At 34.5% G+C, this 13,291-nt stretch overlaps 1 protein-coding gene and 1 non-coding gene across 2 annotated transcripts; one reads left to right on the top strand and one right to left on the bottom strand.

Annotated features, from left to right (window-relative positions):
- Positions 1 to 41: 41 nt before the first annotated feature.
- On the bottom strand, positions 42 to 7,590 carry LOC145578206 (uncharacterized). The gene is made up of 4 exons (XM_081635565.1): positions 7,318 to 7,590; positions 3,942 to 5,670; positions 1,476 to 3,035; positions 42 to 971 (listed from the first exon to the last, which is right to left on the bottom strand). Exons 1-4 carry the CDS (start codon positions 7,588 to 7,590, stop codon positions 358 to 360), a joined length of 4,176 nt encoding a protein of 1,391 aa, XP_081491691.1. The 3' UTR covers positions 42 to 357.
- On the top strand, positions 5,042 to 5,148 carry LOC145580418 (small nucleolar RNA R71). Its single transcript, XR_014099465.1, has one exon. It is a non-coding gene; the product is annotated as a small nucleolar RNA R71 (small nucleolar RNA).
- Positions 7,591 to 13,291: the final 5,701 nt, after the last annotated feature.

Raw genomic sequence — 13,291 nt, forward strand, 5'->3', positions numbered from 1 at the left:
AGCCAAGGACACAAGAATTTTGAAAAATAAGCAAAGAAAGAGACAACCTGATGGAATTTTAGGCTTAGTGTTTGTAGCAGCTACTCTGGTTAACAGCAGGTACACCACATAAGCAGATTCTACCAGGCTATAGCTTGCAAAGCAGTAGTTCCTTTCTCTTCATTTAAAAGTGTCCAGATCACCATCTTATTTTCAAAGCTGAAAGAAAACAAAACAAAAAAAACAGAAAAGAAAAAAAAAAGGAATGTGAAAAACAAACAAAAACCAATAAAGGAAATGGAAAAGAAAAAGGAAAAGAACTTGGGTTGCCTCCCAAGAAGCGCGTGTTTTAAGTCACGAGCTTGACTATTTTGGTGCTTAATCTTCAGTGGGTTCTTCTAAGGAGTAAGTCACTCCTGTAGGCACCATCTCATCAACCAAGTAAGGTTTAAGTCGCTGACCATTCACCTTGAAAACTTCAGATTTTCCTTGTATTTCAACTGCACCGTATGGATAAACTTTCACAACAGTAAATGGACCAGACCATCTAGATCGCAACTTTCCAGGAAACAATTTCAAGCGTGAGTTAAAGAGTAAAACTTTCTGTCCCACTTCAAAAGTCTTGTGATTAATGTGCTTATCATGCCAAAGTTTAGTTTTCTCTTTATATGTTTTAGCACTCTCATAAGCATCTAACCTAAACTCTTCTAATTCACTCAATTGTAGCAATCTCTTAGCCCCAGCAGTCTTAAGGTTCATGTTTAACTCTCTTATAGCCCAAAATGCCTTATGCTCTATTTCTACGGGAAGATGGCAAGATTTTCCATAAACTAGCCTATAAGGAGACATGCCTAAAGGTGTTTTGAAGGCTGTCCTATACGCCCATAATGAATCATCAATCTTATTAGCCCAATCCTTCCTAGAAATGTTCACGGTTTTCTCTAGAATTTGTTTTAACTCTCTATTAGCAAGCTCTGCTTGACCATTGGTTTGAGGATGATAAGCTAATGCAACTTTATGTTTAACCCCATACTTTCTTAAAAGAGAATCAAGCGGCTTATTACAAAAATGAGAGCCTCCATCACTTAAAATCGCTCTAGGAACACCAAATCTAGAAAAAATATTCTTTTTAAGAAATTTCATAACAACTTTAGAATCATCAGTGTGAGTAGCTATAGCTTCCACCCATTTAGAAACATAATCAACAGCGACTAAAATGTATCTATTGTTATGGGAAGAAGGAAAGGGGCCCATAAAATCAATTCCCCACACATCAAACAACTCAACTTCAAGCATAATATTCATAGGCATTTCATTTCTTTTAGATATGTTACCTACTCGTTGGCACCTATCACATTTGCTAACATGATCTCTAGCATCTTTGTACATAGTAGGCCAATAAAAACCAGATTGCCAAACTTTAGCTACTGTCTTATTCGTACTAAAATGACCACCACACTCTAAAGAGTGACAATGATACAATATGTTATGAAATTCTTCTTCAGGCACACATCTTCTAATGAAACTATCAGCACAAAATTTATATAACAAAGGCTCTTCCCAAAAATAATGTTTAACATCCCACAAAAATTTCTTTTTCTGGTGATAGCTTAGATTTGAAGGAATAATACCACTTACCAGATAGTTTACTAAATCAGCATACCAAGGAATACTAGCAATTGCCATCAATTGTTCATCAGGAAATGATTCATTTATAGGTATATCAGAATTATTATCAACTTCCAATCTAGATAAGTGATCTGCAACAGTATTTTCAATGCCTTTTTTATCTTTAATTTCTAAATTAAAATCTTGTAGTAAAAGAATCCAACGAATTAATCTAGGCTTAGGTTCCTCTTTACTTAACAAGTATTTTAAGGCAGAGTGATCTGTGAAGACAATTACTTTAGACCCTATAAGATAAGATCTAAATTTATCCATGGCAAACACAACAGCAAGCATTTCTTTTTCAGTAGTTGTGTAATTTAATTGAGCATCATTAAGCATTTTACTAGCATAATAAATTACATGCAGCTTTTTATCTTTTCTCTGCCCTAAAACAGCACCAACAGCATAATCACTTGCATCACACATTAATTCAAAAGGAAAATTCCAATCTGGAGCTATCACAATAGGTGCTGAAATTAACTCTTGCTTTAATTTGTTAAATGCATGCAAACATTCAGAATTAAAATCAAAGGGAGCATCTTTATTTAACAAATCACATAGGGGTTTAGAAATCTTAGAAAAATCCTTAATGAAACGTCTATAAAAACCCGCATGGCCTAAGAAACTTCTAATTCCCTTAACATTAATTGGAGGTGGGAGCTTTTCAATTACTTCTATTTTCGCACGATCTACCTCAATTCCTTTTCCGGAAATTTTATGTCCAAGCACTATACCTTCTTGTACCATGAAATGACACTTTTCCCAGTTTAAAACTAAATTAGTCTCTTCACAACGTTGCAAAATCAGAGAAAGGTTACCTAGACAGTTATCAAAAGATGATCCAAAAACAGAAAAATCATCCATAAACACTTCCATAATTTTCTCTATATAATCAGAAAAAATAGACATCATACAACGCTGAAAAGTAGCTGGAGCATTACATAAACCGAAAGGCATACGACGAAAAGCAAATGTACCATAAGGACAAGTAAAGGTAGTCTTCTCCTGATCATTAGGAGCAACAGGAATTTGATTGAAACCAGAATATCCATCAAGAAAACAATAATAGTCATAACCTGCAACTCTCTCTAACATTTGATCTAAAAATGGCAAAGGAAAGTGATCTTTTCGAGTTACACTATTAAGTTTTCTATAGTCTATGCAAACTCTCCAACCAGTCACTGTTCTAGTGGGAATTAATTCATTATTATCATTAGGCACAACAGTCATTCCACATTTTTTAGGTACCACTTGTACAGGACTAATCCAAGGACTATCAGAAATAGGATAAATTATTCCTGCATCTAACCATTTTAAAACTTCTTTCTTAACTACTTCTTGCATGTTAGGGTTCAATCTTCTTTGACTTTGAACAACAGGTTTATAATCTTCTTCTAGCAAAATTTTATGCATACAAACAGATGGGCTTATTCCATTAAGATCAGAAATAGTCCAACCAATTGCTTTCTTTCTTTCTCTTAAAACACGCAAAAGTTTATCTAATTGTTCATCAGATAGTGAAGCATCTACAATCACAGGCAAGGAATCATTTTCACCTAGAAAAGCATATTTTAGATGTGATGGTAGAGGCTTTAACTCTAAAGTAGGTGCTTGCACAGTAGAGGGAGGAGGAAGAGGATTACCTTTCTCAAGTTTCTCAAATTGATTACCTCTTTTCTTCCATGGAGGGCATGCCTCTAAAGCATTGGCCATTTCCAACACCTCAATATCATCATTATGGGATGTACCTGCACTTGTTAGACATACTTCAAGGGTATCTTTAGAAATAGAATCAATCATTTCTTTATTTAATTCATCAAGCACATCAACTCTAAACACATGGTCAGTAAAAGAAGGATATTTGGCAGATTTAAATAAATTGAATTGCACTTCTTCTTCACCAATTTTAAAAGTTAACTTGCCATTTTTAACATCAATTACAGTACCAGCAGTAGCCAAAAATGGTCTTCCGAGAATAATAGGCACGTCAACATCCTCATCCATATCAAGAATAACGAAATCAACAGGTATAATGAATTTACCAACTTTCATTAGCACATTTTCTACTACACCTAGAGGATATTTAACAGACCTATCAGCAAGTTGCAAAGAAATAGTAGTGCGTTTTAAATCATTTAAACCAAGCTTCTTGTAAATAGACAATGGCATTAGAGACACACTTGCACCTAAGTCACATAAAGCTTTAGAAAAATTAACATCACCAATAGTGCAAGGAATAGAAAAGCTGCCAGGATCTTTTAATTTAGGAGGAAGCTTATTCTGAATTACAGCACTACATTCTTCACTCAAAGCAATAGTTTCATAATCTTCCAATTTCCTCTTTTTAGACATGATTTCTTTAAGAAATTTAGAATATGAAGGAATTTGCATCAATGCATCAGCAAACGGAATATTAACTTGCAATTGCTTAAACATTTTAAGAAATTTTTCAAATTGATGATCCACTTTATTTTGCTTAAGCCTTTGGGGAAAAGGAATGGGAGGTACATAAGGCTTAACAGGAATAGGGGTAGGATTAGAACCATCACTGCCTAGTTCAGGTTGCTTTTCAGGTTCAACTTCAGCATTTTCATCAATTAGTTCTTTAGCCTTGGCTTGAACAGTTACATCATCAAGGGTTTTACCACTTCTTAAGGTTACAACTTTGCATTGCTCTTTAGGGTTAACCTCAGTTTGACTAGGCAGTGTTCCTTGGTTTCTAGAATTAATAGCATTAGCCAATTGGCCTAACTGAACTTCCACATTTTTGTTTGAATTAGCTAATTGATCAACCTTATTTTCCAATTTTATGATTCTCTCAGAAGTAGCATTAGCAAGTTTTTCAATAGCCAATTCCCATGAGGGTCTCTCTTGTTGTGGTTGTTGTCTTTGAGGGAAACCAGGTGGATTTTGTGGTCTAAGGTTATTACCTTGGTTTCCTTGATCTCTCCAAGAAAAATTGGGATGGTTCTTCCAGCCAGGGTTATAAGTATTAGAGTAGGGGTCATTTTGTGATCGATTATAATTAGAAACATATTGAGCTTGTTCAAAATTAAGACAATCATTACTAGCATGTGCACCCCCACAATTATCACAAGATAAATCAGGACTAGAAATAAGACTAACATTACTCATTTTACTGAAAATTTTAGTCAAGTTATCAACCTTAGCATTTAACATGTTAATACCATCCACATCATACATCCATGTACTCTTTTTAGCAACTGACCTTTCACTAGAACAACCATAATTATTAAAAGCAAGTTCTTCTAATAACTTATTAGCCTCTTCAGTAGTCTTACTCATTAAAGCACCACCTGCTGCAGCATCTATAGTACTTCTAATAGAGTGATTTAAGCCATTATAAAAAGTTTGAACAAGTAGCCAATCAGGTATTCCATGGTGAGGACATTGGTGTTGCAAATCTTTAAACCTTTCCCAAGACTCATATAATGACTCTAATTCATTTTGAGTGAAATTAGTAATATCATTACGCAATTTAGCCGTTTTAGCAGGTGGGAAAAATTTATTTAGAAAAGCTTGAGATAAAGAAGTCCAAGTGGTAAAAGGATCAGACGATTTAGAGGACAACCATTTTCTTGCCTTATCTCTAAGTGAAAATGAAAACAACCTAAGTCTAATAGCATCTTCACTTACACCATTCATCTTAATGGTATCACATTTTTCAAGAAAATTAGCTAAATGTTCTAATGGACATTCCACAGGTGACCCACTAAACTGATCTTGCTGAACAATATGAATTAACGCAGGCTTAAGTTCAAAATTATTAGCTTGGACAGAAGGTCTTACTATACTTGCAGAGGTTGAACTAGCATCGGGCATTGCATACTCCCGTAGCATCTTGGGCGGTGAATCTCCCATGTTTTCTGTTTCTGAGAAAAGCGACTCCAAGTTAGGAATTACAAATTCTTGTTCAGAGATTTGGAGTCTCCTTAACGCGTGCAACGTTCTTTCGATTTCTGGATCAAAAGGAATTAGAGGACGATTAGTGCGTGGCATACACTAATATAAAATAACAATTAAAAAGTAAACTAAAATACTGTAACTAAAACAGAAACTGAAACTCAGAGATAGCAAAATTATAGAGTAGGCAGAATTTTTTTTTTTTTTTTTTTTTTTTTTTTTTTTGTAAACTGCTGCTGTGTGTACAGTAGCAATCTAACAGTGATATAATTTCCAGACTACCAAATACAGAAAACAGAAAATACCAGCAGCAAAATTTATTTTATTTTTTTCAGACTCTAAACGACACAAAACAGAAAATAAATAACTAATAGAAACAAAATAAAACTGGCAGAAACTAAAATAGAGTCTAAACTAATACGAAAGTTTCTATGGTATGATATTGAATTATTGCCTCCCCGGCAACGGCGCCAAAAACTTGGTCGGGTCTAAATCTACCGCAAGTGTACGGGTCAATTACAGTAAATATAGGGTGAGCAAGGTATCGTATCCACAAGGAGGTCTACTCAAGTACCAAATTAAGAAACTAGAATATTATTTAGACGACGAAAATATGAGAAAAGTAGTACTAAACTATAAACGATTAAGGCTTGCAAACTAATAAAACGATAGACAATAATAAGAAGTAGTTCTAGGTTTCGGGTTTCGCCAATTACTCTCTATAATGAAATTAAACTAATTGCAGGGTTGAACATATATAATATAACAATGATCGAATTACCAATAGTATGTAATCTCCTCTTCCAAGGTAGAAAACGCATATTTAAATCAACATTATGTCTACTTCCGTGATCACAACAATTGAAATAAACTCATTAAGAATAAGAATTCAGAAGGACCACCCCAAGTGTATAACTATTCCTAAAATTATACTACTTGACGTTTGGTAATCCCACGAACTAGTATTGAAATTTCACTTCCGCTAATAATCCAATACCTTAAACATACAATCAATTGGCCAGATTAAAAGTACGAATTAAAACAAGATTATCAAATTGCATTCATATAAATCAAACCCAAACAATATAATTCAATTCATTGATAAAATATAATGGACTACATCCCTAACCTAGAACAAAGAGATTTAGCTAGACATGGAGATTAAGAAAACACAACTAATTGATGAAGAATTGATACTAATAAACATATTAAATCAAACCAAAATCAACCAATTGCATAAACTAGAAGGATGAAGAGTAAACTCCAATTGAAGTGGTTGAACGCTGCTCTTCGTCTCCTGCGTGTGTGTTGCTGCTTCCTTCCCCCCCTGCTGCTGCCCTCGATCCTCCTTATATCAGTAGGTCGATCTTGAGGGTTTTTCTACCAATCCTTCGTGCGTGTGCAGCTTCTGTTTCTTGGGCCTTTAGGAGTTGGTGGGTATTAAATCCCACTACTACTACTTTGGCTTATATTGTTGCACGTGAGTATATAGTGGGCTTTTGTTTCTATTGTTTTGTTTAGTCTTTGTAAGTAATAAACCTGAAACAATATGAAAGTTGAAATTTTAGTAATTCCTTTGTCAAAATCGTATATAAGGGGTATAATTAAGTAAATGTTATCAATTAAGCTCAACAAAGTAAATTTCATGATAAGCTATTAATATCTATATATAAACACATAATTTATACTCTAAAATAGAGTAACAATGATACTATTAAGTATATAAAATATGAACTTATCACCTACCTGCGGACTAGGTTGTTCGAGATTTTGGGGCATCAAACGCAAAGCGTTGTGATGTAGAAGATAAGGAGATGGATCATTGGAAGACAAAAAATCATAATTGGTTTGGCGAAACAATGAAATGTCACGATATGGAAGAGTATTCTTATCAAATGTGACATGAAGAGATATGATAATTTTGTTGGTTTTGAGATCCAAACACCGATAACCTCTATGGTCGGAAGGGTAACCCAAAAACATGCAAGGTGTGGAACGAGGTGCTAGTTTGTGAGACATAAAGTAAAAGACAAGTTCGGAAAGCAAAGACACCCAAAAACCCGGAGGTGATCATATGACGGAATTACCCCAAAGAGAGCTTGAGCCGGAGTGATTTGATTGAGAGTTTTTACAGGAAAAATATTAAGTAAATATGTCGCGGTTTCAAGCACAAGGTGCCACATAGAAGGTGGAAGGGAAGCATGGAATAGAAGAGTACGTTTAACGTTGTTAATCGTACGAATCATTCTTTCGGCTTTGCCATTTTGTGAGGATGTGTGAGGACATGAAAAACGAAAAACCAATCCATTTTTGACACAAAATAATTTGAACGGACCATCATCAAATTCGTGATCATGATCGCTTTGAAAGGATTTAATAGGACGTTCAAATTGAGTGAGTACATATTGTCGAAAATTAAGAAAGGTTTAAAACACTTGGGATTTATAGGCAAGTGGAATAGTCCACAAATAATGAGTGAAATCATCTAAAAGCACTAAATAATATTTGTGACCCTTGTCACTGTGAATAGGAGAAGTCTACAAATCAGCATGAATAATTTCAAAAGCAGAATGAGTAGTGCTATTAGAATGATAAAAAGGCAAGCGAGTATGTTTTCCCAATTGACAACCAACACAAGTACTGGAGTCATGCTCCCTATTACAAACAATCAAATTCCTACTTTTAAGAAAATCTAAGGTCGGTTCCTCGGGATGTCCTAGATGGTTGTGCCATGTGGATGGAGACAAGGCTGTAAGAGAAGTGGCTAGACAAGTTGACGGAGCTGTGGTGACAGGATAAAGGTCCCCCGCGCTATTGCATCTGATTATTAGTTTCCCCGTTCGAAGATCCTTCACTGAAAAACTACTAGGATAAAACTCTATGGACACAGAATTATCAGAAGTAAATTTTCTAACATAAATTAAATTTTTGATAATTTATGGGGCTAAATAGACGTCACGTAAAGCAAGGGATTTATTAGCAATAGTAGAATGACCATAACCCGTTATTGGAATGCGTTGACAGTTTCCCACTTGAATATAATTATGAGTGCTTAAATTAAAAAGAGGTAAGAAATTATCGGCTTGATTGGTCATGTGAGAAGTAGCACCAGAATCCATGTACCAAGACGGGTCATAGTTGCAAAAGTGTTGCCTAGCTCAGTTGGAGTCATTGTTGCACCATACTCCGAACTTTGACCATGATAATGTAGCTGCTGGTGTAAGGGCCCTGTGTAGTGTGCTTGTGGCTGTTGCGGGTATGCTGGCCTCGGTCCTGCTCCCTGCTGTAGGTATGGGTAGGGGGCATACCCCCATTGCAAGGCCTGTTGGCCTGCTGTTAGTGGCCACTGCTGTTGCGGAGCAGCCCTCCACATGGGCGCGCCCAACTGCTGTTGGGGTGGGGGCTGTTGCTGTTGTTGCTGCTGGCCATGGCCACGGCCTCTTCCTCGGCCACGGCCGCGCCCTCTGACCCGTCCACCTGTGCCGCCACCCCTACCAGCCGGCTGTTGCTGTTGCTGTGGTGGCGCGGTGGTGGTGCTGGTGGAGCTCGAATTGTTTGATTAGGTTACGAAGGATGAAGCGGATGCACTTGTATCATTGGCACGCCTCGACTCCTCAAGAAGAAGACGAGATCGAGCAGTTTCAAATGATGGCATAGGGTCTGACTGTTGTATTATGGTAGCAATGGTGTCAAAATCGGTACCTACGAGACCCGAGACCAACCGAATCACCATCTTTTGCTCCGACACTGCTTGATAAATGTTGGCCAATTGATCCTTTAAATTCTTCAACTCACGACAGTACGAAGAGATGTCTGCAAAATTGGAGAGATGTAAGGCATTGAATTGATTTTCAAGATATACCGCCCTAGTCGTTTTATTATCTTGAAAGATCGCCTTGAGCTTGTCCCAAATTTCTTGAGCCGTGGCTCCGTTGCACAAAATCGTTTCAAGCAAATCATGAGAGATTGTGCCATAAATCCAGTTTTTAACAACCGAATCTAGTCTCTTCCATAAATCATCCGATAAACCTGTAGGCCGTGAAGTTTTTGGGTCAATATGATCTAGAACGTTGAATACATGAGCATGAGCATGGCATTCAAACAATTCAACCCAATTTGAATATTGAACTTTGTCACGATCAAGAATCAAAGGGATTACATTTTTTATGTTATTCACTCCAAAGGAAGGATGATAGTCGGAGGAAGATGAATTATCACCGTCTTCCTTGGTCATGGTGGGTGACTAGGGTAAGGAAAAAAAAATATTGCGGAAACGAGGTTTGATCAAAACATGTGCTCTGATACCATGTTAGATTTGTGTAAACTCCTCAGATTGGAGTGATTTCATTGATCAAATATATATAGGGTTACAAGGGTGAGTCCTAAACACATTAGGAGATCTCACAAGATAATTACAAAATATTAACAAATTATATCCTTCTATACAAAATAATATCGAGAATATTTATCATATTCTATCATCAATTTGGTTAGATATTTGACATGATCAATGGTGATTGTTAGATGTTTATGTGTAATACAAACAACATTTGTATCAAACAAACAAAAGCTAAAACAATCAGTAAAAATCAATATTTCAATCATTAAAAATTGTAATTTTAATCAATAGAATTTATTTCAAACAGTGAAAAAATCATTTTCAATTTAATTATAATAATGAATCAAATATATGAGCAATGAAATAATGTATGGCGAACTGACTGCACCTCCTCTAAACATGGGCTTAAAACTCAAACTAACAAAATTGGGGAGACCTCTATGATGCATTTAGCCTCGAGTGTTGAATGCTCTAAAAGTAGAGTTGCCGGGGAGACAGGCCAGGCAGCAACGAAACTCGAAGTTTTTAGATTAAAATAACCATTAATAACTTAATAAACTTTAAGGATGATAGAGTATAAAACATATTTTTGGGCCTCAACCATTAACTTAAATTTTTGGTTGAGTTAGACCTTTAACATGGTATCAAAGCCAACGTGACATAGAGGTCACGGGTTCGAATCTCATCCACCCCTCCTTCAAAGTGAAATTAATTTGCGCCGGGTATGGGAGGGCTTGTGCCGCATCCACAGTTCAAGTTCTAAGCGTCTTTCATGTGAGGGGGAGTGATAGAGTATAAAACATATTTTTAGGCCTTAACCATCAACTTAAGTTTTTGGTTGAGTTGGTCTTCTAACAAAGGAGATCCTGTTCAAATGGATGGAATTCATATCAGGCTTGCTAGGACAAGCAATTTTAGTAAATAAATATTATCCAATGCCAGTTTGAGCTTCACTGAAGCAGATCGATGCACAATTATTTGAGTTATAGTGAGTGAGAACAATAACATCCAATGGCGATTAGCTGTATACTCGGGTTAAAATCAAAAGTCATCTGTTTGATCTAACAACAACTTCACTTGTTTCTTCCACGCGAAAGTTTTAGCTGTGACATGATCAAAGTTGTTATAGGAAACATTCAATAACATTGCTACATAATACGAAGTACAAGATAGTAGTATAATGTATGAACATTACTAAATGCAAGTTTAGACAAGTAGATAAGCATTGAGAATATTTAGATGTTCAAGTTCTTTTTTCATTTGCTTGGTTAACAGAATCAAAACTAAGAGTTCTGCCTGTACATATATGTATTCTTCAGCTGATCTAATTTAAGACTTTAAAACAAGCCCATGTGTTATGTGTTAGGTCTGTTAACCTTTGGACTTTGTTTTTGGGCTTATTGTTGTTAATACGAAGTATTGAAATTGTAAAATTTCTTGTTACTTTGTTACTATCATGCAATGCATTTGGGTCAACTAATTGTTGGGCTTTTTCAACCATTTTGATGTACAAATATTGCCGCATTGAATTATTTTTTTTATTTTTTTTTTATTTTATTTTTTTTTTAAAGAAAATATTAGGTAGGCATTTTATTATAAACTAGTGTTTTGGCCTGTGCAATGCACGGGTTATTCATATAAAATTGTATTGAGAGATAAGTAAGGAAATATCAGTAAGTCATTATAGGGTATAATATGTAATCGGAAACATGATTAAAGAAATTAAAATTTTGGAACTTTAATCGAAAAAGAGGCTTAAATAGAAGGTGGAAGGGCTAAAATTAAAGAGAAAATAGGAAAAGGTTGAATTAAAGGGGAGAGATGAAGATGAAGAGATGAAGTGTGTATGAAAGATGAAGTATAAGTTTAATGAAAGAATTAAAAAAAAATGGTATAATAAAAAATTAATAGTGTAAGTTGACATGTGGCACTATGATTAGAAAAGTGTAATAGAATGGATGGGGACATGTGTCTTTCTTAGTTTCTTGGTTATAGTTTTTAAATGCTAAAGTATAGATTAGAATTAGAATTCACTAAAATTACAAGTTTTTGTGCGAACGGAGCCATACAAACAAACTCCGAGCAACCATGAGTATCCTACTTAGCCATAAGGTGGGCTACTATGCTACATTGAACATTGGTCCTCCTTGGAAACTGATTTTGACAAACTAAATATTGATTTTGGCATATCCTTTTTGTGAGATAGTGTAAAAAAAATTGTGTTCTCAAAATGGGCGTTCCAAAATCAATATTTGGTGTGCCAAATTCATTTCTCGTTCTCTATACTTGTGTGTATATATATATATATATATATATATATATATATATATATATATATATATATATATATATATATATATATATATATATATATATATATATATATATTAACTATTACTAAAACAAAACATGTTGACATCATTAAGGGACACATATCAATTTTTTTATTAAAAATTTTTCCACCTAAACTATTTTGACATCATCCTTTATTTTTTCTTTTTTTTTTCCTCCTATATTCCAAAACTAATTAAGTACAGTACTTCTTTCAAAATTAATAACTACTTAATCCACGGGACTAAACTAGTATATATATATATATATATATATATATATATATATATATATATAGCTTCTCACCTTATTCTTACTTTTTTCAAATAATTTCACACTCCCCGAGTTCAAATAAACTAAGAGTTGATAATTCGGCTAAGATAATATTAGGGTTCAATAGTTTCAATAAAGCTATAGTAAAAATAGTGTCCAATAAGATTATACATCCTCCATTTCACTAATATTGCAGCATTTCTCATTTTACATTCATTAACACATTATTTCAACCACTAATATTAAGTATCAATAAGTAAAAATATATTAATTTGATAATTATGCAAAGTATAAGTTAAGGCGATCTAGTCAGCCCCATATATTTTTCCTTAACTGTGATCATACAGGTTAGTCAAAGTAAAGTATGTATGTGAATAGTTTATAAGTGATAAGTGTTGCAATTTTAGGGCTTGTTCTGTTCAGCTTAATTTCAGTTCAGTTCAGTAAATCGGAACAGATCCTTAGTAAAAATAAGGGTTGATAAAGTTTATATATAAGTTGAAATAAGAAAGTTAAGGTTTATTATAAGGTAATATAAGTTATAAAAAAAAAATCACACAGAATCGAGAATTACAAATATAAATTGCAAAACATTGAGGTTGCACATACAAGCTAGTGATGACACTAGTACCATATTTACCCAAATAAAAACACCATGAAACTTCTCGAATCACCCATTTTAGAAGCATGTAGAACTTAACCCAAATTTGTAGCAAGTGCTACAACTTCTTTCAGTGTTTCATACACAAACACACACTCTTTTTCATTGTTTTTTCC

This window comes from Chenopodium album, chromosome 14, assembly GCF_948465745.1.
Source record: "Chenopodium album chromosome 14, dcCheAlbu1.1, whole genome shotgun sequence".
Classification (NCBI taxonomy): Eukaryota; Viridiplantae; Streptophyta; class Magnoliopsida; order Caryophyllales; family Amaranthaceae; genus Chenopodium; species Chenopodium album.

Bases quoted from the DNA above. Each gene is read 5' to 3' on its own strand.
- LOC145578206 (XM_081635565.1), bottom strand. From the start codon at position 7,590: ATGTCTCACAAACTAGCACCTCGTTCCACACCTTGCATGTTTTTGGGT. The intron at 5,671-7,317 runs GTAGGTGATAAG...ATTTTATATTAG, and splicing joins TCGAACAACCTAGTCCGCAG to TGTATGCCACGCACTAATCG. The intron at 3,036-3,941 runs GTGCTGTAATTC...TGCTAGAAGAAG, and splicing joins TGCTTTGAGTGAAGAATGTA to ATTATAAACCTGTTGTTCAA.